Source organism: Enoplosus armatus, chromosome 14 (assembly GCF_043641665.1).
Source record: "Enoplosus armatus isolate fEnoArm2 chromosome 14, fEnoArm2.hap1, whole genome shotgun sequence".
Taxonomy (NCBI): Eukaryota; Metazoa; Chordata; class Actinopteri; order Centrarchiformes; family Enoplosidae; genus Enoplosus; species Enoplosus armatus.
In genome coordinates this window covers 5865862-5892221 of record NC_092193.1, presented here as the reverse complement: position 1 = coordinate 5892221, position 26360 = coordinate 5865862, and the positions used below count along the sequence as shown (strand labels likewise).

The 26360-nt window shown below is 39.8% G+C and overlaps 3 protein-coding genes across 3 annotated transcripts; 2 read left to right on the top strand and 1 right to left on the bottom strand.

Moving 5' to 3' along the window:
• Positions 1-142: 142 nt before the first annotated feature.
• Positions 143-3678, bottom strand: pak1ip1 (PAK1 interacting protein 1). Its single transcript, XM_070919219.1, has 10 exons — positions 3366-3678; positions 2854-3016; positions 2235-2355; positions 2052-2126; positions 1905-1957; positions 1663-1808; positions 1465-1562; positions 1078-1177; positions 627-756; positions 143-468 (listed from the first exon to the last, which is right to left on the bottom strand). The coding sequence occupies exons 1-10, from the start codon at positions 3441-3443 to the stop codon at positions 359-361; spliced, it is 1074 nt and encodes a 357-aa protein (XP_070775320.1). The 5' UTR covers positions 3444-3678; the 3' UTR covers positions 143-358.
• A 669-nt stretch (positions 3679-4347) lies between these two features.
• LOC139296731 (uridylate-specific endoribonuclease C) lies at positions 4348-9444 on the top strand. Its single transcript, XM_070919214.1, has 7 exons — positions 4348-4374; positions 6587-6686; positions 6986-7097; positions 7194-7315; positions 7830-7942; positions 8635-8788; positions 8936-9444. Exons 1-7 carry the CDS (start codon positions 4364-4366, stop codon positions 9194-9196), a joined length of 873 nt encoding a protein of 290 aa, XP_070775315.1. The 5' UTR covers positions 4348-4363; the 3' UTR covers positions 9197-9444.
• Positions 9445-10600: 1156 nt separating this feature from the next.
• cc2d1b (coiled-coil and C2 domain containing 1B) lies at positions 10601-24312 on the top strand. Its single transcript, XM_070918902.1, has 25 exons — positions 10601-10667; positions 10773-10917; positions 11717-11820; positions 12976-13095; positions 13532-13678; positions 13931-14234; positions 14747-14865; positions 15710-15788; positions 16259-16345; positions 16893-17020; positions 17511-17583; positions 17751-17884; positions 17968-18097; positions 18406-18578; positions 18909-19034; positions 19794-19852; positions 20315-20431; positions 20792-20865; positions 21204-21262; positions 21372-21423; positions 22084-22183; positions 23149-23239; positions 23352-23474; positions 23570-23619; positions 24282-24312. Exons 1-23 carry the CDS (start codon positions 10605-10607, stop codon positions 23469-23471), a joined length of 2604 nt encoding a protein of 867 aa, XP_070775003.1. The 5' UTR covers positions 10601-10604; the 3' UTR covers positions 23472-23474; positions 23570-23619; positions 24282-24312.
• Positions 24313-26360: the final 2048 nt, after the last annotated feature.

Genomic DNA, 26360 nt, shown 5'->3' with positions numbered 1-26360 from the left:
GGCCAAAGGAGAAAGCGATGCCTCATAGCCGACTCATGACTAACTTGCCACAAAGAGAGAATATATAAGTACAATCAGCAGCTGTGCTTCATCACCTCCCTGTTGTACCCATGAGTAAATGCATGCACACAAGAGCAGTCCATAGATCATAAAACATTTTTTATTGTTGCCCATCTCATTTTCCATCCATTGTCCATTTTCTTCTTTTCAACAGCAAATATATTCATAAAATCTGCACTTACAAGCTGCACCTTATCTCCTCCCCGTAGCAACCACAAAAAGCAAATACATATGTGACCAAATAAGACCCGACATAAAACAGTCCATGAGTAATAAAATTGATTTATTATTTTTCGGTTTATTTTCCACCGTCCTTTTTCTTCTTTTTGGGTTTGCTCTCATCTTCTAGAATGACTTCTTCTGTTGCAATTCGGACCCTCTTCGTCTTTGAAAGCTCCCGAGCGAGTTCTGTGGACAGAGGCAAACAGATGGAGTGCGTTACTCAGATGCAGAAAAAGCTACACGAAGACGCTCTTTATTTATCTTCAAGTGGGAGAAAGCCCAAACCAGCTACTGCTCACATCTCTTTCATAACATGATGAACATGTTGTTTGCAGGACAACTACCTTCAGATGTTGTTGCCTTTGCTGCTGGTTCCTTAGGGGTCTCCTGCACTGACGAAGGTTTCCACACAGCGAGGCACGTCAGTCTAGCCGTTGTGTTCACCTCCCCAAGGAGAGTGGGAGACTCCAGCTCCTGTTGGACAGCAGGAGAACATTGCTAGTTCAAACAGCAGGTAACAGCAGTGTCATTTTGCTAAACTTCATTTTCATGTTTATATAACTTTATTCTTGTAACAGAAGGTTTTATTACTACTATATCCGAATATCTTATTTTAGTTGTTATTATTGCTTTAAAAGTAGTTTATTATTCTGCTCTGTAAAGTAGATATATGTCAACAGGAAATGGCACAAAGGGAAATTATTATTTGAAAATATACACTGCCGCTGTAAATGTTGAAGGAATTTGGTTAGTTATAAGTATATGGCATGTTCATAAATAATACTAGAGACGTGCCTCTTTTAGATGGAGTTTCCACATTTTCATGAAGCCGTCGTTTGAAGCTGTCACCATCACGCAGTAATCCTCCATAATGAAACTGTCAACCGCTTTCACTCTGAAATCAACAAAGGATGTAGGTTTGTACTTTTCACCAATATGACATGAGATGCAAAATAAACACATGAATATATTTTAGCAATACAAAATATCAGTAAGTTTCAAAGCTTTTAATTCTTACAAAGACAAGTCCAGTTCTCTTCTCAGCATCAGAAATATGTTTTTAGAAAAGCAGCTCCAAATACTTTGAATACATATTGAAAAACACCTGCACCTAATAACTTTCAGACATACATGGTGGTGGATCTGTGAAGTAAAACAAACAAACAAAAACTATGAATTTACCTGGTTTCGTGAGCCTTAAACTCACACACCCATTTCTCTTTCCCCAGGTCACATAACCTCACGATTTCATCGTCTCCTGCGACGGCCAGGATGGAGTTCTGAAAAACGAGCAGGATTACAACATGCATCTGAACACAGTCTAATGATGCTTCACATCTCGGTGTAATAGCAGATCCCAATCTTCGCGAGAGAACTCACATTTAAGAACTTAACAGATGAGATCCTCTTGGGGTTTGTCATCGTTCCTGTCACAGAGGCTGTCTCCAGGTCGTAGATGTTCACTTTGTCATCCACCACAACCACGTATTTATCCCCATCTGGTGACCATCGGACAATGTGTGCAGCTGTTAAAAGAGTTGAGAAAAAACAGTTCAAGTCATTTCAAAACATACTCATATAGCTAAACATTCCTTAACTTCACAAACCAAGAGGAGGCTTACTCTGTTTTATGTTTTTGATGAAAGCTGATCTTCCATTAATTAGATTCCACGTTCTAAAAAGGATTAAAAGATGCAACAGTCATTTTTGATTCCCTGTTAAAAGAATCATCGGCCTCACAGACTTTCCTACAGAGCTGTGAATTTTACCTGAGAGTCTTATCTGTCCCAACTGTGAGTGCAAGTTTCCCAGATGGATGGACGGACAGTGAAGTGACATGGCCTCTGAGGACGACGACAGGATTAAGCAAGTTACTTTGACTTGTCCCATCCAACAAAGTACAAGACAAAAACCATCTCAGTGCTTCTGCAGCGCCTCTCTCTCTCTCTTACTTGTGAGCTTTGATGGATTTCAGACACTCCCACTTCTTTGTGCTCCACACACAGACGAGTCCATCCTCTCCTCCACTCAGTAAATGAGACGTCCCATAAAACTCCAGGCAGGTGATGGTGCCTGTGCAATACAGGGAAGTTTGAGTCAGGTGTGCAGATCACAAGCTAGTGTCTTTAATGTCTTTACAGATGGACAAACTGTAAAAAGTAAACAAGGTCAATGCTACGATGATACTAATAAAAATTGGATGTCAAGTTCACAACATAACGCAGCAGTTATCCTCAAGATCAGATCTCTAAATTACGTTTATTTTTTACGTAAGAAAATAATCTTATGTGAAGATTAAAATTAATTTGATCACAAAAAATAAAATAATTGTCTTCATCCATGTCCTTTCTGAACATCCATATATCTCCCCTCTGTACTGCATCCTTAATATTTTCAAGGATTTAAAGGACTTCATGAACGTTACCACTGGCTACAGACAGGAAGCCCCTGAGGGAATCCAACCAGAAATCTTCGGGCCGCTGAGCCACAGCTACTTATTCTACATTGTACGTTTAGTCAACATAAGTAACTTGGCGTCAAACAGAAAGTCTACCAAAGACACAGACTCACCGTCATGATGCAGCAAAGCTCCGTGTTCAGTTCTCTTCTTCATGTCGTACAGCTGTATCGTCTCATCTTTGCTTCCTGTGACAACAAACCTCTCACTGGCTGCCACAGCTGATATGGATGCTGTGTGGGCATGATGTGTGAAGTTTGCCTTGGCTGTCCACTCCTGCATGACAAACAACAACACATGAAGTGACTGGGAACCAATGATTCTTACTTAAATGTTGAAGCTGGAAGAACAAACATGGGATTTAGGTTTCTGAGAGTGCCAGTTTGAGGGGGAAAATGTCACCAAATGCATTAGTAAAACAGAGGTTACACTGTCCATCATCTCACTAAAGGACATTTGATTATACAGTTACACACAGGTTGCTGCCCAGTAGGACTACCCATCAACCCCAGGGACAGGTCGGTTTAATTTGGCCAGAAAGTGCCAGAGAACAGATCATACAACAGACACCAGTCTTGGACATTGACAATCATACACAAGTACAAAATCAGACACTCCAACTTACTTTCTCATCAGTGTTCACTCTGTAACCAAAGGCGATTTGCTCGTAGCTCCCAGCAATCAGCTCCAGTATAGCTGCCATGCTGCCACTTGTAGCTACAGAGGGCTAAGCTAGCTGGCTACTTAGCTTTCTTTAGACTTCAGCTTTTTCTGTCTGAATCCTGTCGCCTGCTTTGAGCAACACTTAACAACAGCTACTACCAGTCCAAACAGAGACCTACACAAGAAACACCGAGACAGTAAACGGCGTAAACGGCGGGGTGAATCTATTTCAACATCACTGTTTTTGCTGCATCCAAAATAACGTGTGCAGCTGTCGCGCTTGCGCAGACGTCTACTTCCCTCTATTTGCTAGAAATAGACATTTCAAAATAAAACCAGTGTTGTGAAAACAGTTGCGTTTGTATACGCAGTTTTTTTGTATGTGAAAATGCTTTACTTGCATTGATTTCCAAACTTTTGATGATGTGTATTTTCTTTCAACATATTCATTTGGGAAAATATCTGTGGGTTAATGGTTAGGTTTAGGGGTTTAGAGTTAAAATTAACTCTAGAAACCCCTAATCCTAACCCTTGTTATAACAACATGTTTCATATAGAAGACATTTCAGTCCAGCGAAACCACAGGCCTTCATGTTATCTGTTCCCAGCAAAATAGCCTATTTCTTTTATTAATTTTCCATAACTCAGGATACAGAAATTACAATCTAATAAGACAAAACATTTATTAAAACTCTAGTCTAAAGTGTGTCTGTCTCCTGCAATAACTAGTTTAAAGCACACTTTACTTACAGTGAGCCCACTGTACATTATTAATACAACCACAGGGTGGGATCCGCCCTTCTAATGACAGAGGGGCGGGATGCAGGATTTTTCTTGTCTTGTAATTGGCTGGTTCCCTTGGAAACGTCATGATTGACGCCCCCAGATAACTGTTCGCATGAAAAGGTAGGTTTGTGAGAGGATGAAAAGACAGAGGAACTTTTTCCGCTGAACGGAATCATGTCAAGGAGGTAAGTTTTAGATAATAAATACACAGAGATACACCAGAATAACGTGTCCTTTTAAAGTTTTTCTGCAGTACCTGATATGTGCATGTTTCTTATCAACTGAGCGGTGACACTTTCCTCCGTTTTAACACGTTGTTTCTATTCAAGACAGGAGTATTTGATGTAAACATTAGCTTCACTGTAACATGATACTTCTCTTTTCTTGGTAGTAATGTCGACAAATAAGTAATAGTTTGCATGTTTTGTTCCCTTCTAAAACACAAATGTCCATCTGGTTCAGAGAAACAGCTGTTGTCAGTGAAGATTACAGGTTTGCACAGTGGATCTCTGGATGTTGTGTGTTAGGAGTCAGGGCTGTTGTTTGTATGTGAGTGCAGGACGGTCTGGTACTGATTAGTGGGTTGAATTATACAACAGAACCAACAGGACGTAGTTGATTATAAACAGCACGTGCTGCAATAAAAGTCTGTAGCTGTTCTTCCTCGTGATATTCACAACTGTGCCCTGGTTAAATTAAGAACAGAGAAGTTTCTGTATTAGTATGTGCCCCCTTCCTGTCAGTTACTCAACTTTTTTCCAATGTGACAAACATCTGCTCTGGTTATTGAGCAGGAAGGGTGCGGCAGTTATTGTGATTTTTGAGAGACTTTTAATGCCATTGTCACTTTTTGAAGACAATGTACAGTGAAGATGAGATTGAGCAGATACAAAGGTTTTAAACCCATGAAACTGATCATGGTCTCACATTATTAAGTGTTAGTGGCACCACAAAACAGCATCTGGAAGTTACAACCTATGTTTAGAGCCACGCAGTTGTAACCTAATGATGGCGGTGGGGGTCAGGTTTTCCCTACTGGCCTGTCTGTTTTCTGTTGGCTTTGTGTTGTCAAACAAAAGAAAACACCAGGAGCAACAAGATGCCTGGGAACAAAAATGATAAAACAACACAAGGCCTTCAGCTGCTGCAGGGGCTTCAGACAAGACTCTATTAAAAAAAGAAGCAAATTAAAACGTTTTGTAGGTGATTTGCCTGGAGTTCTTACATGCACCGAGACCCTTTTATTAACATACTTAAATGGAAAACATTTAACACAACACATGTTTGAGTTGATTAGACAAAAGGGCGTTTAAAACACTGGGATCAAACTGTAGTTGCGTTTGTTTGAAATGGTAATTTCACCCAAATCATAAAAAAAACATTATTCGTCTTTCCCCTTCGTGGTACTTAGCCTCGCAGATGCAGTGGTCGGATTTCATTTGCAGAGGTTTTGAGATTTCTGCCGCCTCAAAATCAAACAAAACCAAAACTTATAGCTAGACGCAACTTCGGGGAAGTGGGAAACTGTATTCTTTTATGATTTGGGTAAACTGACCCTTAACTTCCAGACAATGTTATACTGTTATTATACTATCAAACTCCATATACAGTACATGAATGGCCCAAAATAACAAACCATTAACATGTTGAAAATCCTGTTTGAAACGTGTTTGCAAGCTGTTATCTACTGAGCCACAGGATGAGTTTGTTGTATGAGGATGGTTTTGGTATATTGCAGTAACTTCCTGTTAACTCCTGTTATCTGAATGAATTAATCAAGCAACATTCTCATAAAAGGGCACCATGATGAGTAGGGGGTTTCCTAAACGGCACTATTTGATTGGAACTGTTGAATTAATCAGTAAAAAAAAAGGGGGGATCCCAAACTCACACTGGCTGTGAAAAACAAACAGAAAGATCACACTTTGCCTTCATCATGAATTCGTCCCTGGGTCCAACGTGCAGCAGGAACCTCACTTCTAACCTCACTAGTGGAGTGCAGTAGATGTTTGAAAAGATCATGCAGGTCAGTCAAGGATAAAATAAACATATCATAAAATCAATTGAAGGTTATCACACATCAGTTAATCATTTCTGTGAATGGAGAAAATATGTTAATCTTTGAACTCTGTAGCCCTTCTAAGACATGTCACAGTAGGAAATAATAAAATTAATGTTTGCTGAATTCAGCTGCTTTAGTTTCAGGGTCCTGGTATTGTGCATGCTGGCGTGATTAGAACAGAGCGTTAATGCCTGTTGTCCTCTTGGAAATCTTTCTCAATCTACTTTGAATAGATTCCAAAATGCGTGTTTCAATGTCAGAAACACCATTTCTGTTTTGTGTGTCACTACCACTCCACCTAATTCACTGCATTTGTGTGCTTTGCCTTCTTACAGTCAACAGGCCAACCAGGAACTCACTGAGGTGCTGAACCAAATGTGGCGCCTGGACACCAACCGTCTCAAGCCTGGGACTGATTACATAATTTCCCTACAGGTCAGTACCACGAGTCTGCCATCGTCGCTTCTCTGCGATGAAACAAAGGTACATGCAATACATGCAAACTCCATATGACTGGAGTCACAGTGCAGTGTCACTTGCAGTATGGAGTACTAATACATGCTCTTGTCTTAGTATACCACATGAAAAGAGATGTATGTATTCCCTCATTCTCAACTGTTTTGGAAAACTGATTGATTGTGCAAGGAATGGCCGGTATAACTACCTCTGAGTCAGTTTTCCTGCCTTTTGCGGTTACAACGCGCTGATTTCTGTATTTGTGTGTTTTTATTCAGGGGAAGGCAGGTTATGTGGCTCAGGGCAGTAACTATGCCAGAGACCGAGCCAGGGCTCCGCTCTTCACATACGTCAACGAAGCCAAACTCAAGAGCATTGAGACATTTGCACGTAAGTAGCGGTTCATGCCATTTTTTTCCTTCACACTTCTTTTTTTGCTAGAACCACCTACATTTTTAACAAGCACATGTCTGGTTTTTAATGCAGATTTCATCAACTTGCTGGACAACTATGAGACGTCCACAGGTGTATCAGAGACGGTGACGTCAGAGGAGCTTAAAGAGAACAGGCTTTTTATCGATTCCATGATGGAGACCGATGTCATGAAGGTGCAGTAGCTGTGAGAGAGCGAGTCATCTCTTTAATACGTCTATCATCAACACACAAACACACAGATCCTACACAGCAGCTGTGTACTCTCCTGGTTACCTCCCGAAATGTTGACAGAGTTTCAAGCTGTTGTTTACTTACAACAATACTGACTATAATATGTACTGTAACTATTTTTACCTACAAAATTACTACTGTATTTTTTTATATTTCTTTCAATTGTGTATTTTTTTTGTCTGCTGTGCCTCCTTATATTATAGTCAAGTCAAAAGTTTAGCTTTAGGACCTCTCGTCCATGTTGGCTTAAAAGTGAATTCTTGACCCTGGAAACAGTTCTAAACATTTTCATTGTTTCCAATATCAAGACTGAACTTTCAGTCTCAAACATAATACTGTTTTAGCCTGACAAACTCTCTTCATGCACTCTACTATACTTCTATTCTGTTCTTTGATCTCATTTTCACTTGGAAGCCTGAAATGTCGTCATACTGTGTTTTTTCTTTTTCTTTATAGTGTGCTCACAAGTATCTGGTCAGGAAGGGGCAGTCACCATCAGATCCTGGGCAGTTCAAGAGACAGCTGTATGACATCTGGTTCCGCCTCTACCACAGGGACAGGAGCGGAGGGTGAGTTTCAAAATAACAGCAGGGGGAGCTACTGTAATGTTTAATGACACAAGCCTGAAGGTCAGCAGAAAGAGCACGGGTTTAATGATCTACAGAACAACTCATGGAGGTCGATCTCTACCAGCTTCAGAACTGGTTTCCTGCAGCTGAATTAGCCGACGTGGAGATGGATGAATTTCTTTCTCGAGAATCAATAAGGAATCTAAAAATATACACATGAATAAATATAATCATGCAACAAATCTACATTTAAACAGTGTTTTAGTCAGTGTGTTGTATGTTGTAATCCTGTTTTGAGACTGAATAAAATGTTATAATTATATATAAAGAATAACTCTTTGACAAAAAAAAAAAATAATAACTCAATGTCCACACACCAGCTTTTCTGGAGCTTTTAACCGCATCTCATGGTTTTCATCAGTTAATGGAGTTTTTCTCAGTTGTCATCTGTGGAGTTAAACCTTTTTAGTCAAACTAATATTACTAATATACTGGAAAAAAATGTGTTTAATTTGCATGTATTTAATATTCAACTGTTTCTTTAAAGGTCATCCTTTATCTAGACAGCAATGCAAACACAGTAGATAAGAGTAAATAAAGTTCTAAAAGGACTTGATCTCAGCATGAATGAGGGCATACATGGAGGCTTAATAAACCTGTCTATGAACATATGTTGTTGTTTTTCATTATAGTGAGGATTCCTGCGGATTTGAACATGTGTTTGTGGGAGAAACCAAGTTCGACCGGGAGATCATGGGTCTTCACAACTGGGTCCAGTTCTACCTGCAGGAAAAACACGACCATGTTGATTACAAAGGCTACAAAGCAAGAGACAACAAAGATACCGTAAGAAAATACCGTGTCGCCCAGTGCATTCTGAAGATACTGAGCACATTGGTTTTCTGTAAAATCTCTACAACTATTCATACTGTTACTGAACAGCAAATAAATGAATGAGGTCCTTAATGAACCTTTTTCATCATTGTTTTATAGCCTGATGAAGACGACCATGTCCTGAACCTGCAGTTCAGCTGGAAGGGCTTGGTGAAGCCGGTTGGCGGCTCCTTCATTGGCGTCAGTCCAGAGTTTGAGGTCGCTCTCTTCACCATCATCTTCCTCATGTCGACTGAGAAGATGACGTCTGTGGTGGTGAAAGTGGATGAGTACGTGCTGGAACTGGTTGTCTATCGGTACGGGCGATCCATCGGCACATCCTACCCTAAATTGCTCAGCAGCAACAACAGGGATTTGTAATACTACACCACCCGAGCTGTCAGCTGTCAAGCTGTAAAGATTTACATTTACAATTTGTGTTACACTTTGATTTCATTCCCTTTCAGTATAAACCGAAAACAAATCTGGATCAGGTTCTCTTTGCACTAAACGTCAGGCTTAAACTATAATGAGCAAGTCTAAACCTCCTGATCTGGACTGATATCATGGAAGAAAAAAATATAGATTGTTATTAATCATTAATCTGTCTTATTCTGTATACTATTATAGACTGAATAAATGTTCCTTTGTTTACAAAGTAGTGTTGACATTTTTATTCTCCTCTGTTAGTGGAATTAGGTCAAATAGTTCTCAAGATTCAGAGAAATAAAACAAAAAAGCAGCACAGTTCAACTCTGTTTTTATTGTCTGCTTTCCAGAACAGGAAAATAGATATATATGTAATTTGTAGGGCCTCTGTCAGGTAGACTTCCTCTCAAGCAGCATTAAATGCTGTCATCAAGAGCTGAAATGATACTGAAAGTTCCAGTTTTTACCAGAAATAATTTTTACTATTTCTGATTACACAAAAAAATGCAGTACAAAAACAAGTAGCAGCACTGCCTTAGTTACTTACTGACCAATTGGGATACAATTGACTGTAGAAAAGGTGTGTGACACAGAGTTATTAAAGATGGTTGGCAGCACTTGTTTCATAATTCTGAATTCTTAAAGATTTATGATAATATATTGATATGAAGTCAGAAATTCTGAGATGCTAATCTTTTATTTTTAAGATTTTAATGTAGTTTTTCTTTTTTTTATTATCTGAAATATGACTTTATTCTTGTGATTTCGAATTTAGAAATTACGTTGTGTTTTAAATTTAGAGTCCCTTTGTACAAGAAGACTACAGGGCTGCCTGGCAGACGTCACTCAGGGTTTAACCTGTAATGAAGCGTGGACGCTCCCTTGCTTTGCGCATGCGTATTCAAACAAATCATTACCATGTCAAACCGCAGAAATGAAACTGTTCCTCCGAAAACTACCTGATGAAGTGAACTGAACGAGCAGGTAAACACACACACGGGTTTAAAGCTAGATAAAACTCCCCTAAATGTTTGCTACCAGTGAGAGAAACAGTCGTCTTCTTGCTCATGAACAAACTTTTCGAGTTAGCGGCAAGAAACATGGTTAGCTAGCAGCTAGCCGCTCGGCTACCGTTGCCGTCAGTTGGCAGCTCGTTACCTCTCACTGTCTGTTTGTGAGCCTCCTGACGACCGCTCACATGATTTAAACTACTGCGATCACACCGATGACATTACACAACAGGAAACCGATTTTCTCAATCCGTTTGTGTTTGTATGTGTAGTTTAGATCGCTGGACTGTCACTTAGGGGCTTGTTAAACAACAAGCCACAACAACAACAACAACAACATCAACAACAACATGTTTGGTAAAAAGAAGAGAGCACCGCAACTTAAAGGCCAGGGCGCTGCTGCAGCCAAGCAGGTAACAACAACACTGATTAACGTTTATGTGAGATGAACGCTATCGGCAAGATGTTTATTGTAACGTTTTCGCTGGTGGAGTTCATCTTGTACTTCCTGGTTTCAGATGGGTCTGTTTGTAGACCTGGACCCTGAGGAGATGATGATGGGTATGGAGGGGAATCTGGACGACCCGGATTTGGAGGCTGAACTTGCTGCTATCACTGGAAATAAAGCTGCTGCTGGAGGGAGAGCCAAGCAGAAGGGGAAAAGTGAGTGCAGTGGTTATGATTTATATATCAAAAAAATCATATTTATATATGATCCTGTAAACATCCCCTGGAAACGTGAAGTTGTGTCACCATGCCTCCATATAACCCGACTGATACAGGATTTTTGAGGCCGATATTGATATTTGAGAGTTTAAAAAATCAGAAGACACATTGGCTGTCATCATACAGTTTCTCTACCCCCCCCCCATAACATTTTTGATAAGGTTCTCTTAAATTACATTTTTTTTTTTTATTGCGGCCAAGAATTGTCCTGGGGAGGACATGAAAAAATGAACTTGTCACTTGACACTCAAAACATATATTTAGCATTTCTGTGATTCAACATCTTGTCATTTATCGGCTGGGATATACAGCCATCAGTGGCAGACTTCAGTCAGTCTGAGGGGCACCAGCTGCATGCTGTTGAGCACCAGTGTGGAGAAAGTCGTGATGCATTTATGGTGAAACGGCAGCCTATATGGCACTGCATTGTGTTTTCTCCGCTGGAAAGGCACCCTTGAGGGCACTTTATCACAGTTTCGCCACTGGAAAGGCACCGCAGAGGGCAGTTTATCGTGTTTTATCTACCATAGGGGCATCCAAGAAGGCACTTAAGCTGCTGAAAACTTCCAGCAACAACGTGACAAAGAAATGCATATCTGCATATTTATTATCCTGGAAAAGTCACCACTAATGACACTTACTGACATTTAAATTATTAGTTCATTACAATGTGATATGGGTTGTTGATGTCACATACAAACCCTGTTGGATACATGGCGTCATGTTTGTGTCGTAGGCCCGCTGCCCATGGAAGACATCGCAAGAATGGCTGACGAGTGTATGAGGGACGTGGACGACGATGAAGATGACAGTAACCTGGAAGACGATGAAGATCTATTGGTTGGTGTTGTGTGTATTAATTCTCATATCAGGGTTTGAGGCTGCTTCTGACAAAGTAGGTTATTTACCAGACACTTCTTTTAAATACAAGAATGAATTCAAGTTGCTGCACAAACCTACAGATGTATTCAATGAACTGTTCAGCCATTGAAAAGAAAACTGTATTGCATGTTGGCCGTGTGGTTTAAAAGTCTTGCCTTCAGACACTCACTGTGAGTCGTCCTTAATATCAAGTTTATGGTTATCTAAGTATAGTACTGAGATAACAAAGTACCCTATGTTGTAAACCAAGTGGTACAGAGCTACTTTGTTTGAAAGAAGAAAATGTTCTGTTACTGACACAAATATAGATTTATCTTAATACTGTGTATCTTTTCAGCCAGGGTGTTATTTTTAGCCAGCTTTCATTTAAAGTGTCCTTGGATCACATGAAAGGCACTTCAAATGTAACTGTTATTTTAATGACTAAAAGTTTAGTGTTGAGTGAGAATATCACGTCTTAACATCTTTGGTTCGAAACACTTTCCTGTTTGATGAATTGCTACTTTCAAGGATTTATTAGTAATTACAGTAACCACCAGAGCAACCCCACTGTCAACATGTAAAGTTTCTGACTGCGTAGTGGAGGAGACAAACTGGAAAATCTAGGTGTTACTGTACACACAGGAAGTCAGTCCAAAGATCTGAGTATTGGAGTGATGTCTTCCACTTTCTTGGTCTTTGTGAGGGCTCGTTCTGCAGCGTTCTGCAGCACATATACAGTAGTCAAGCCTACTAAAGATAAAAGCAGGCGCACGTTTTTCTAAGTCCTGCTAAGACATAAGTTTTTAATTCTTGATATACTGTACTTTTAAAGTTTATTTTGTATTCACAAAGATGATATTCCTACATACAGGTGGGCTAATTTATCCAGGCACTGATCCTCCTCTTAACCCAGTTAAACAGCTGAAGCTGAGGTCCATCTTATCAATTACTGCCCCATTACTTTCATCTGCACATTTTGGTTTACAGAACTTTCATTTCTCAGACAACTGCACGTTTTACCAAACAGGCCAACGGAAATCTCTTCTCACACTCTGCACTTCTGAAATCCAGCTTTGCATATGAACAATCAAAGTTGGCTGTTGATCAGTTGCTGTATTTTTTCCCCATCAGGCAGAGCTACAGGAAGTGGTGGGTGAGGGGGAAGCTGAGGATGCTGTTACTGTTTCCTGCACATCCTCTGCCACTGCTGAGTCTTCTCAAGCTGAAACACCAGAGTCCTCACCGCCACAGGTACAGTACAGCCTTGTAATTGTCCACACCATCCATCACAATCTGTATCAAATGACAGAAAATTTCAGCTGTTGCTGGTAACAGGAAAGGGCAGATGTATTTGTCCTTCTTGCCTGCCTTCTTGCTGCTTATTTTTATCTTAAATCATTTGTTTAAGCATAACTGTATCTCCAAACAGCAGTTTTTTACTGGATGGTGTGACTGGTAGAATAGTCTATAAACACATTATTTATCCCACCTGTGTTTCTGTGTACTTAAAGTACCAAAGATGACGTATAGAAATTGCTATCAGTATTTTCTGTCCTGTTTCTCTGTAACAAATACTTTATGTTCTCAGCCCACAGTTCTGCCTGCTGAGTAATTTCTCGATCTAGCATAGATTTTATCAGCTGTTTTCAGATAATGTTGACAGTACCTGCCCGTTGTTTTGGTGAAGCAGCAGGAAGTAAAGGCCTCCTCAGCAGCGCCCGGCAGCCTCCAGCACACCCTGGAGGAGAGAGCAGCCATGTACAAGACGGCCCTACAAAACGCCAAGACTGCAGGGGAGACCTCCAAAGCCAGGAGGTACGATCGCGGACTGAAGGTGAGTGAAACTACTGCCTGATGACAAGATATTATAGAGTTACGGCAACGTTTTCATTATGAATTATTGTCTGTCATTGTTGAAATGTGGGATATTATATATGTTACACAGATTTGTTGGTACCAGTTTCTAATGAGGCGTTTAAAGATTTATAAGTTGTAGCTAATGGCTTTATCATGGGTGAATTAATGAATGAATTCACACTTCCTATACAATGATTGAGTGAGTGATTGTTAATGTTGCTCTCTGCAGACTCTGGAGTCGATGTTAGCTGCTGCGAAAAAAGGGAGACCAGTGAACGAGGCAGAGATCCCTCCTCCTGTTGCCACCGGAGCCCCGAGTGCCGCCTCTAAGCCGGCTGTTCCCCCACGACCTGCTCCCCCTGTACCCTCACCTCCTAAATCCACTCCTTCAGATCAACAGGGGGAATCAGAGGCCACGTTGCCGCCGCCTGCTGTTCCAGAGATCGTCACCCCCAGCAGTGACGAAGAGCACACTCTGAGCAGCGTCCCATCTCCAGAGGAGCCAAGCAACCAGCCTCGGACCAGTCAGACATGTGAGTTGGATTATACAAGAACATTATATCAGTGACAATATTTGCGTATTAGAGAAAGTACGACATACAATTAAAAACAGGAAACATGATTTTATGCGGCCGACAGATCTTTAATTCTGCCCCATTCCCCTCAGTTCACCAGTCAGAGCGAAGCACAGACTACTTGCCTACATTAACACTAGAAGTAACATTTTAAAGATGGTCGGAAGATGTGCCTGTAGGATGTGAAACCATGACATTTGGTATCCCAGATAGTGTTTTTATTTAATTTCTGAATACTAAAACAAGGTATCAAAAGGTGGCTAAAAGTTGTAGACGTTGCCAAATTGTTAAACCAAAACTTGTCTGATATAGCAACAGTAACTAAGGGGGGTCGTGCTTAGCATTGGTAAATAGACTTGTGAGCTCGTAGACTCAAGGAAATGTTGATTAGATTTATTTTTTGGTTCTAAATTGTAAAGTGGCTTTTCACTGCTGTAATTGTTCAGTGTTTCTGTCCCGTGAATCCACAGCAAATGAGGCGACCAAGACGATGCTGTTGGAGAGGCAGAAAGAATATAAGATGGCAGCTCTGAGAGCCAAGAAGCAGGGAGACCTGGAGCAAGCTCGGCTTTACTTCAAGACCAGCAAGGTAAGTAAAAAGACTTCAACCCTGAGTGATTTCTTTGTCTCTTGTGCAGAAATTTGTATCAGCAGTGTTGAGTGTTTTGTATAAATTTGAATTTCCTAAAACTAAGCATTTTATTCTCAGTGAATACTTTGTTTTAACATGGCATCAGGAAAGGACTGTGTGGAAGAAATTTGCTTAAAATGTAGACTAATGTGACAACTTCCTTGTTGAATCTGGATATGGACGATTCAGTTTTTAAAATTTCATGATAAAAAACGCACATGATATCTATTTATTTTGAACCAAACAGTTTCAATATGTTTCACAAACTTGAAATTCTAGACAACATTCAATGTCAGCAGGATGAATCACTCTTGTCTTTCCATTATCGTAAAACAAAATATACAGTTGGTGAGTTACAACTGTCTATAAAATAAAACAGTTTCTTTGATTCTGTCTGTTACGTTTTATGTACCTTTATACCACTACGAGCTAAATGCACATAATGAAGCTTTGTGTTCTGCTGGAACTGGAAACAGCATTCAAACTATTTTGCTAAGTAGAGCAAGTTTCTGCTGTAGGAATGTAGCAGCATGCCTGCTTTGTGATAATAGACACACTGTCTGATAATAGATACATGTGTACTGTGTCATTATCTTGAAACTAAACCAAATTGGACGTCTTTTATGTATCAGCAATATTTATTTTGTAATATTTAAAGTTCAAATTTGTGCAGTCGGTTGTCTGAGCCTGTTGACTGCAGGATTTCTCTCTCAAGTATGTGAAACATGCCAACAATTTGGAAGTTGACAAAGACCGTCATTATGTTAACAGAGTTTGGGTTTTTGGTATTTTTTTGGTGCAGAGGTTTGATGCAGTGATTGAGGCGTTGGAGAAAGGACAAGCAGTGGACCTGAGTGGTCTTCCTCCATCTCCAGGACAGGGTAAGGAACACTGGAATAACAGGTTTTTATTTTAGTAAACAAGCAAGCAAACTTTCAATTTATCAGAAGTTACAAAGTGATTTACAGGAAGAATAAAATGGAAAGGGGGAAACATAAGACGCATAATAAAACAAGGAGAAATAAGTGTAAAACACACTATAAAATAAAATAAAAATTAAAGCAGAAGAAAACAAAAATGTTTTAAGATGCTTTTTTCAAAGATGTGTACTGATTTGGCTTCTCTGAGACTTTGAGTAGCAGTAAGATGGACCTATAAAACACTGATGTGAAGTGATGAAAAATTATTTAAAAAACAGTGAAAAAGTAGATGTAATTTGTAATTGTGCAGGTGAATTATGATCAATCCCATCAGGAGCAACTTGATATACAGGAAACAGAACTAATCTTACCGGACAGAAACCTGTTGTATCTGCTTCTTCTCAGTTGATCTCGAGTTATTGTGTTTATAGGTTCAGGAGGAGGCTCTTCTCCAGTGAAGGAACCTTCCTCTGGGCAAAACATAGAAGTCACCCAACCGGCTGCAGCAGCTCCAGGTAGTAATCATTTCATCATTTATTAACCGTATGAATTTGCTTCTTTTTGGCCAGTCACGCAGTTCTGTTTCCTGTTTACTTCCTTCTCGTAACAGTATTTATATCAACCAGCTCATGTCAGCTTGAGTTTCAACATTAGAGGTGACTTCAAAGAGATGAAAACACACTGCTTGTGTCATGCACAACATGGTTATGTATAAGAATGCCTGCAGAGACTGTTTGGAATAAAAACAACAATACATTCAACAAACTTTTACATGAATGATAATGAATGATAAAGATAATCTGGCCGACTGCAATGGGTGAATAGAACTAATGGAAAGTCATACACATGCTACTTGTCAGTTAATCCATGTAGCAGTGTGAAACTGAAAGAAGTTTTCCTAACAGAAAGAAGAAAACCGACATACTACTGTGTGTGTGTGTGTGTATATGTATGTATAATAACATTAGTTTTGAAATCTCGAAACAGAAACATACATATTGAGAAACTCTCATTGTTGCCTCAACCCCCCCCCCCCCCCCCCCCCAGCCCTTCCCCCCTCGTCAGCCCCTGCAGCTCCCAAAGACGTGCTGGAGGCTCTCGAGCAGAGACGAGCCAAGTATGTGGAGGCGTCCAATCAGGCCAAAGCCAGTGGAGACGACCGCAAGGCCCGAATGCACGACCGTATTGCCAAGGTACAAGGACAGACTCTCCTCCCGATGTCTGTATTTACTTTTACAGAACTCGGCTACCAGGTTTGGTCTTTCTGCGTGGTCGTCTCTCAGTTACAGGTGTAATAAATAGAACGAAGCTGGCACTTTATGACTAAATATGAATATGAGTTTACCTCTGTGAAATCATGGTTTAGTCAAAAGGAAAAACAAGTACAAAGTATTCAGTATAACTGAGTAAAATGTGTTAAAAGATCTTCATCTTTTTACAGCTTCTTTTTTTCAGTTGGTTCTTGTATATTTAGCAATTTAAGACAGTATGACAGAGATTTGTCATGTTTATTATGAATAAAACCAGTTCAGACATTAAATACAATGACAAAACAATAATGGCACTATTCTCAAAAACACTATATTTCTAGCACTTTGTAGCAACAAAACTTTTCTCATTTTCCCTCATTACAGTAGCATTACCTCTGCTGTGTAAAAATATCTAACCTCTCTCCTCCTGCAGCAATACCAGAGTGCCATCCGAGCTCACAAAGCAGGAAAAGCGGTCAACTTTGAGGAGCTGCCGGTTCCCCCTGGTGAGACTCCTTTGTGACTCATGTTTTTGAGTTGACAGTGTAATTTTCCAAGTTACATTTAGATCCGTGAAATTGGATTTGAATTGTGTTTCTGGTTCTGTAGTCCCGCGGTGTTACTGTGTGCGCTGTTATACCAGACATGATAAGAATTTGTGTTTATCTTTCAGGTTTTCCTCCAATCCCGGGCCAGAAGGCGACAGGAGCTGAGCAGGGATTCGTCGCTGCTCTGGAGGCCGCCGATAAGCTCGTCTCCTCTGATGCTGCCGAAATAGCAGATGAAGAAGAAGATGAGGAGGAGGAGGTGGGCTATCACCCGCACATTATAATGTTTTAATCATGTTTTTGTAGATAAATTGTCGGTACAGTGTTTTGTGTTTGTTGTAGTCTAAGCCAGCTGTTCCAGAAGAGCCAAAGAAGCCCATGTTAGACGTCCCCACTTCAAGTCAAGGAAGGAAAAGGACTCCGTCAGCTTCACCTGACAGAACAACCACCAGAGAAGGACTCTCACCAACGGGTCTGTCCCCTACATGTCCTCCAAAACACTCAATTCATTCATCCTCTTGTGAAGCAGGTGACAGAAGTCCATTTCATTTCTGTGACGATTAAAAACATCAAAAGATATAAAAGTAATTCTTAAGTTTGGCTCTGTAGCAGCGCATATTGCCAGGAAGTAGCACAGTTCTGGGTTTTACGATTTAAGATACAGCACAAGAGACCAAAATCAACAAAACTTAGACCGATCATCTGCTGGAAAACCTGATCCCCTCTCAAAACTACATCTGGATGTTTACTTTGGATTTTCTGTCTTTCTTCGTCCTCCAGCGGTTCAGCAGCTGGAGTTCCTGGAGGGCAGGAAGAAGCAGTACTTGAAGGCGGCTCTGCAGGCGAAGCAGAAGAACGACATGGAGCAGGCCAAGATTTTCCTCCGCAATGCCAAAGGCTTCGAGCCCATGATCGAGGCAGCGCGCAGCGGCAAAACTGTGGACATCAGCACGGTGAGCAGACAGGAGGTTTACTCACGTGAATCCTTTGTATGATTTACATAAACTCAGCTTGGTGTTAGAAAGAGGCCTTTTTCAGTCAGTAGAACTCATTCTTAGATCGTTGATAAAGTTATTACTTGTTTTTGATTCAGTAGTTAAAACAATAATGTGAAAGGGAAAGAAAATTAGCTTAGAATTCGCTCAGTTAGAATAATAAAAATAAATAAAAAATAAAAACAAATATCTCACAGCTTGATTTACTCGCCCGTGGTAAAATTTCAGTGGCTTGCATGTGCATGTGGAGTCCGACTGTGGCTGACCCTCTGTGTGCTGTACCTGTAGGTGCCGTCGCCCCCTGGTGACGAAGATGACGACTTCATCCTGGTCCATCACAGTGACGTGCAGATCTCAGAGAAAGCAGAGCAGGTTTACACACAACTGGCCAAGATCCTCAAAGAGCAGCATGAGGTAAAACTGCGGGACAAGGACTGAAAGAGTTCCACGATTACAGATTATCATGTTGTTGTGTTCGCGGTCGTTAATCAAGTGTTGTCATCTATGAATACTTTTGACATCTTCCAACCACTGCTTATGTTTGAAATTGAATAAACTTTAGAACTTCAGAAACTTTTAGCATTTTCTAAAATAAAAATGTTAATTCCAAAGTGTGAAGTTTACTACGTAGAGCATCATGTTCAATTAGGGCTGATTGTTACCAGGATACATAAGATTGATGTTTAATATCTTCATGGGTAAATATGGTCATTGCAACAAACTAGAAACAAGATTTCTATATATATTATATAAGTATACAAAATTGGGAATTCCTGCATATCAATTACATGATGATAAGATGTGGATTACAGCTGTATCAGGGTCTAGAAAGTAACAACAGAACTCTCCGATACTGTAATCAAGTCTAAATTAATGCACTTAAATGTATTTCCCTTGTTTAATTCAACATTTTTACCATACAAGTAAACTTCTTCAAACATGTTTGAACTCCATCGTCATGTGCATCATGTTCAGAATTCCAGAAGAAACTTAAATCCCTCCAGAATCCAACATTTTCAGCTCTCATATATGCATACATATAAGTTTTAAATTAATTCTGATGCCAAAAAGAAAAGATTTTGTTTTTCTGTTCCCAGCCCGGTCGCTCTACACTGTTCTTTAACTTCTGTTCTGTGAGATGTCTGAGGTTCCTTCTGGCTTTCCTCCTTTTAGAAATGTATGACTCACTCCAAGCAATTCACACACCTGGGGAACGTCGCTGAAACAACAAAGTAAGCAGTAAATAGTTTTTACGTACAAACTCTAAACCCAGTGATAACACTGGAGAGCTATTTTCATTAGCAATAAATCTGTTTATCTATTTGCATTAAATTGATTTTCCATTTTATAATAAATTACTCCATTGTCCAGTCTATAAAATGTCAAGAAATTACAAAAATGTGTTATCAGAGCCCAAAGTGATGTTATCATATCAATTAATGATATAAAGCTTTATTTTATTTTAACCTGATTAACAAACTTTATTATTAGGATTGATAGATTATTTTTTTTTCTTTTTGTGTCTTTAATTAAACCGTATACCTGATTAGTTCAATCTTAAAATACACTGTAAACAAGAACAGCATGATGTTATAAACCACGTAGAGTTGGCTGATGTCTCACAGATGTTTCCTCCTCTGTGTGTGTGTGTGTGTGTGTGTGTGTGTGTGTGTGTGCGCACTCGATCGCTCCAGGTTTGAGAAGATGGCGGAGAGCTGTAAGAAGAGTCTGGAGGTCCTGAAGCTGGCTCAGTCGAGAGGTCTGCCTCCTCCTAAACATCACTTTGAGGAGAGATCGTTTCACACTGTCAGGTCAGACATTTTTATTACATTATACTGCAAAAGTTAACTACACGTGTTTCTTTAGTCCTCACAAGTTCTGACTCATTAGTTATGGAGGTGTAAGAAAATAGAAACTTAAAGTAAAATCTTTAGACATATACTCTCCCTGGCCACTTTATTTGGCACACCTACACAGTTTAACGCAGGAAAGATAAAAAAAAACAACTTTCCAGAGTTGTAAAATCCTGTCTGTGAGTTTGACAAACTGTTGCACTGTGTTTTGGTGTCTGAAAAACCTTTAAACACATAAATCTGTTACTCAAACTGGACTTCCTGGATCGTATTTCATTGTCCATTATCTTTTTCCCTGTCTGTCGTCCTTCTTTTCAGGATATTTCCAGAGCTGAGCAGCACTGACATGGTTGTTATTATTGTCAAAGGGATGAATCTTCCTGCTCCAAGTGGTAAAAACAAACCGCTTCACCTATCAGTCCTTAACAATACAGTACAGTGGGTCCACATGGTGTCTGCAAGTACTGGAAAAATGATTAAAGTCTCCCAGCTGATCTACAGTTGTTTTCATTTTGTATTCCTCTCCGTGTTTGAAGTTGGTCTTGTTTTCAGTAAAAATGTCTTAAGAAGTCTTAGATATAATTTGCTGCGACCTTTAGCTTTATGTTTTTACAGCCTTGTTGAACAATTTACTGTTTAAATTCAGTCATGAATTAAATACTAAAAAAATAAAAATATTGGAGGAAAAGCACGCAGTGGTTGATGCTTTGTGGTAAACTTTCTCCTTCAGGAATCCAAACAAACGATCTGGATGCCTTCATCAAGTTTGACTTCCCGTACCCGAGCACGGTAAGAGACTCGCACTGCAGCTCGTTTTCATTTTCACAGGCTGCAGAGACGATTCATACCAGTGACTTCTCTCCTTAAAGTCTTGGTTTCTGTTCTGTTTTACCACCAGGAGCAGCCACAGAAACACAAAACAGCTGTCATCAAGAACACTAACTCCCCAGGTGAGACACGAACATCGCTGAAGATTTGTCCACAATGTGGATCTGCAGTGACGTTTCCTCCCAAATAAATGTGGATATTTTGTTTTCAAAAAATTTAGTGCACTCTCCTTTTTGAAAAATGTTAGTTAAATATTTTTTAATTTTGTCAATCAAATACTGAAGTTATCTAACATCCCTTTTAACATCTCTTCAATTAGTCTAAATTTAAACACAAAACTCTTGTGATGCTGCAGTGCATCCATGAACTCTTCAAATTATTCTAAATATGTTTACTTTGTTTCTTGAAGTTATTTGTGAAATTATTTTCTGAGATGGCACATTTATGTTTTAGGACTATGTGCATTGTTTTATTTCAAAATAATCAAGAAAAGAAAAGAGCTGCATAGTGTTTTAAAGTGCGGAGGATGAAATGTTCATGGTAAAGTAAGATGTGGAGGCTTCACAGATGTGCAAATAAAACGACAATAATAAACTCTAATTTATATTCCATTGTAGGTTAATATGGATGTTGAGTCAGCTTATTGTTTAAAAGGGTTGTGTTTGAACTAATGACTTCAGAATTTCAGGTATAAAAACTGTATTTATGGTGTATTTGTCTAAAATACTTGATGCGATGTATCACAACACCACATCTCTTCATCTGTGATGTCTTCTCGCCAGAATACAACCAGAGCTTCACCCTGTCAATCAACCGTAACCACCGCGGCTTCAGGAGGGTGGTGACGTCTAAAGGCCTCAAACTGGAGCTGCTGCACAAAGGGTGAGTCACAGACAGCTGCTCGCCCCGCGGTGCAGCATCCTCTCTGAGCTGCTGGAACAAATGTATGAGCTCAGACTGCAGTTTGGTAATCGACCACAGCAGCAGGTCGGGAAGCAGTGAATGTGTGTTTTTCTTTGGGAATTTGTGACTCAAATCTCAGAATTCAAAGCTTCTTTAAATGCATCAACAAAGAATAGTTTTCAGTTTTCAGTTTCCTGCTCAGTCATCACAGTGTGACAACAATATAACTTTGTCAAAACAACAACGACAATATGGACAAATGTAATGTAATGATCACAGCAGCATTGTCACAATATTGATAACAATATTTGCTAAAATTGTATACAAAAAGATATTTGAAAATTACATCGGCACATCCCACTGAAGTAAAAGCGTTTATGTGTATTTTTTTACGAGAACAAAACCAAAATATTTTTCATACAGTGACATATTTTAACTTTTCAGCTTTATTTAGACATGAGAACCCTGATATCTTAATATTAAAAAGGTATCACAGAGACCTACAACTAAATGATCAATGTAATGCATTTTAAGTGTGTTTGAAGTTTCTGCAAGTTGATTTTCATACTGGAGTGAAAGAAAAGGAGGGAAAAAACACAATGTAATGTGTACCAAAGTATCCTGATAAGCTATACGATATTATAGCGGCGTGTCACACAGTTCTAAGGTAAAGTAAGAAATATAAAATCTTATAATTAGTCAGCAGTAATCTGAAGTGCATGCACATTTTAGTTAAAACCACGGGACCAATGACCATGACCAAGGAGAGAGGTGTGTAAAATTACTTCCAGTTTTCTCTAAACACTGAAACAAGTAATCAGATGAAAACCAGTTGATGCAGATGTGAAATAATAAAACAGAGTGGCTGAAAACGAGCTGTATGTAGTTCATTGTTATCGTGTTGAGCCCGTGACATGATGCTGTCGTCGCCTGTCGTCTCGCAGTGGTTTCTTGCGGAGCGACAAGCCGATCGGGACGGCCCTCGTAAAGCTGGACAAGCTGGAGTCAGAGAGTGAGGTCAGGGAGATCGTAGAGGTGAGTTTGATTCTGACACCAACGAACAACAGTCTTGTTTTCTAAGACGTTCACTGACGACTCGTGTGCCAGAAAATACCCGTATCTTAGATCCTTGTGTCTCTCGCGGCAGGTGATGGACGGTCGGAAGGCCACAGGAGGTCGTGTTGAAGTGAAGATCCGACTGCGGGAGCCTCTGAGCGGACAGGACATGCAGACGAGCACCGAGCGCTGGCTGGTGATCGACCAGTAACGGGTAACATGAAATACACAGTGTTGATGTTTTAGTTATCTGAAAAGACAAACCTGAGACTGGAAAACTTCTGATGTTGGTTCTTTTTTATGTCCAAGGTTCTTGTTTAGATGCTGCTGCAAGATTAAAGATGATTCACAAGATAAAGGTACTTTCTGAATGTCTGAATTGAATGGAAATAAAGTAAAATGTTGGTATTTTATTTTAAAGTCTTTTAGTTAAAGGGATTGTAGGAAATATGCTTAATCGCTTTCTTTCTGAGAGTTTTTTTTTTCTGAGAAGATTGATACCACTCTCAAATATGAAACCACAGCCAGCGGTTGGTTAGCTTAGCTTAGCATAAAGACTAGAAATAGGGGGAAACAGCTAGCCTGGCTCTGTCTTAAGCTGTCTATAGCTTGTTTGTTTAATCTGTATGGGGAGTTACACAGTGAACCAGACTATTTCTTGGCCGGGAGCAGTGACTTCCAGGAGGTTAGGGTTAGTTACAAAAACTAAGTACAACATGTTAATTAGTGAGCTTTAGAGGTGCTGGTAGGCAGATTTTAGTACCTTTGGACAGAGCCGGACTAGCTGTTTTAAGTCTTGATGCAGTCTTATCTAGTCTTTATGTCTTTATGCTAAGCTAAGCAGCTGCTGGCTGTTTCTTATATTAGTGTCCAGATATGAGAGTGGTATCGATCTTCTCGTTTAACTCTTGGCAAACAAGCCAAGAGGTGATTTTAAATGATTCTTCCAAATGTAGGCGTTCAAGGAGACGTTCAGGTGTGTTTGATTCACCTGACTGGTAACAACTTCTTTGTCTCGTAGATTAAAGGCACTTAATCAAAAACACTCGAGGAGGAGGAAGAGGAGGAGGAGGAAGAGGAGGAGGAGGAGGAAGAGGAGGAGGAGGAGGAGGAGGAGGAGGAGAGGACGGAGTTTGGGATGGTGATGAGGACAGTCTGTTGTCCAGACTGGACACAGACCTACACGGATCTTTGACTTCTTCAAAGCTTTTGCACATTTGCAAGACACAAGGGCTCCCTTTCACACTGCAGTCCACCAGGAGGAGACATGGAGCTGGTTTATGGCAGGTCAGCTGCTCTCTGGCTCGGCGTTATGAACCTCGTGTCTGTCTTCAGTCTGGACAACAGCTAGCGACCGATGACACCAGCTGATGGACAAATATTTGTGGTCTAAATCGAAGGTTGTTCTCTCCTTTGTGTCATCGCTGGTGAGTCACACAGATTGTCGGCCGGGTGAATGCAGATATACTGTGTGCTCGTGATGCATCAGGCAGACGAGGTGAAGGCTCCTAAAATCAGAGAAAACTATTCAGGCAACAATCACAGTTGTCCCAAAAGTCTCCTCATGCATGCGCTCCATCTCCTGGAGTTGTCCTCTGCTAATGTTGAAGGGGCTCAGTGTCGAGCTGACCTGATCCTGCTGCCCGACATGACTCTAGTTAATATAATATATCAAAGAATGTGTACATATTCCTCTTATTACACAGCTCTGGTATCTAGAACTGCACCTATGCACTAATACCAAAGTAATCACAGTTGCTGTAAAATCCTGCGTTATTTGAAATCGCCTTTAGCTGCCAAACCTGTTGCAATGACACGAGAGCTCAATGTGTGACGGGCTGTTTTTTGGGGGGGTTTTAGATCATTATTATTATTATTATTTTCCCACACAATTCATCTGGCTTTGAGTGTGAGAACACAGGCACATGCAGCTCCCTCACAGATGTTTTACAGGAGTAAGCCAAGAAATTATGATACGATAAAAGGTACGATTATATAATTACTTAAAAGACCACGCTCACTTTTTTTTTTTTTTTTGTGCACCTTTCACTTTGATTAATGAGTCCTTTAACTGTGGTCACTAAACTGCACTCTAGCTTATCTGTGGCTTTAGGTGTGTTAGATTTATATTTGTCTTGTTTACACTCAATTGCACATCAGCTCAGTTTGGCTGATCTTCAGTTGTGTGAGTTTCAGTCTAAAAAGCTAAATATTCATTTCATTTCAAGGCAAACATCAATCATTACACAGATGATGAGGTGGTTAAAAGGTCATTTTTAACTAAACGTCATCGGATGACTGAACTTAAATTACATCCTGTACATAATTTAGTTAAAGGAACAGTTGGACCTTTAGTAAATACTCTTATTTGCTTTCTTGCAGAGAGTTAGATGAGGAGAAGAAGAAGAAGAAGAAATACTTCGAGAATATCGATACCACTCTCATGTCTGTGTGTTAAATATGAAGCTAGAGCCAGGGCACAATTAGCTTAGCATAAATACTAGAAGCAGAGGGATACAGCTAGCCTGGCTCACCTCTAAAGCTCACTAATTAACACTTGTATCTAACTTGTTTAAACTGTACACAAGCAGAGACAACAGGACTCCAGTTATTCCACTTTAGAGGTGCTGGAAGGTGTAGTTTTTAACTTCGTATTGAGCCAGGCTTTTGTCCCTGCTTCCAGTCTTTATGCTAAGCTAAGCTAATCGCCTCCTGACTCCAGCCCCATATTTAACACACAAACAAGGTAAAGATCTTCTCATCAAACACTTTAAAAGAAAGCGAAGAAGTGCATTTTCCAAAATGTCAAAACTGTTCCTTTAAAGTACTTTTTACAGCTATGCAGCAGATACTGAATATTGGGATGAAGCCCTCATTTTTTAAAAAGGGCCAGTTCACCCAAATTAGAGAAGGCTTTATATTTTCTTATTTACCTGTCGCGGCATCAAGCTTTTAAAAATAAAATTCGAAAAGTACAATAATGAACTTCCAATCTCAACTTTAAATATGGTCAAGAAGTCCTTAAAGTGCTTAGAAAAAAAAATTGGAAAGATACAGTTATGTTAATTTTATGTTCAAATTTCCAAGACAAAATCTCCAG

What these genes read in the sequence shown, in the direction of transcription:
- pak1ip1 (XM_070919219.1), bottom strand. Translation starts at nt 3,443, where the DNA reads ATGGCAGCTATACTGGAGCTGATTGCTGGGAGCTACGAGCAAATCGCC. An exon ending in AGCTTTGCTGCATCATGACG is followed by an intron (nt 2,356 to 2,853) that starts GTGAGTCTGTGT and finishes TGTATTGCACAG; the next exon opens with GCACCATCACCTGCCTGGAG. An exon ending in AAAGGCAACAACATCTGAAG is followed by an intron (nt 469 to 626) that starts GTAGTTGTCCTG and finishes CTCTGTCCACAG; the next exon opens with AACTCGCTCGGGAGCTTTCA.
- LOC139296731 (XM_070919214.1), top strand. An exon ending in CACAGGGACAGGAGCGGAGG is followed by an intron (nt 7,943 to 8,634) that starts GTGAGTTTCAAA and finishes TTTTCATTATAG; the next exon opens with TGAGGATTCCTGCGGATTTG. An exon ending in CAAGAGACAACAAAGATACC is followed by an intron (nt 8,789 to 8,935) that starts GTAAGAAAATAC and finishes ATTGTTTTATAG; the next exon opens with CCTGATGAAGACGACCATGT.
- cc2d1b (XM_070918902.1), top strand. Translation starts at nt 10,605, where the DNA reads ATGTTTGGTAAAAAGAAGAGAGCACCGCAACTTAAAGGCCAGGGCGCT. An exon ending in GGAGCTGCCGGTTCCCCCTG is followed by an intron (nt 17,584 to 17,750) that starts GTGAGACTCCTT and finishes TTTATCTTTCAG; the next exon opens with GTTTTCCTCCAATCCCGGGC. An exon ending in AAACTGTGGACATCAGCACG is followed by an intron (nt 18,579 to 18,908) that starts GTGAGCAGACAG and finishes CTGTACCTGTAG; the next exon opens with GTGCCGTCGCCCCCTGGTGA.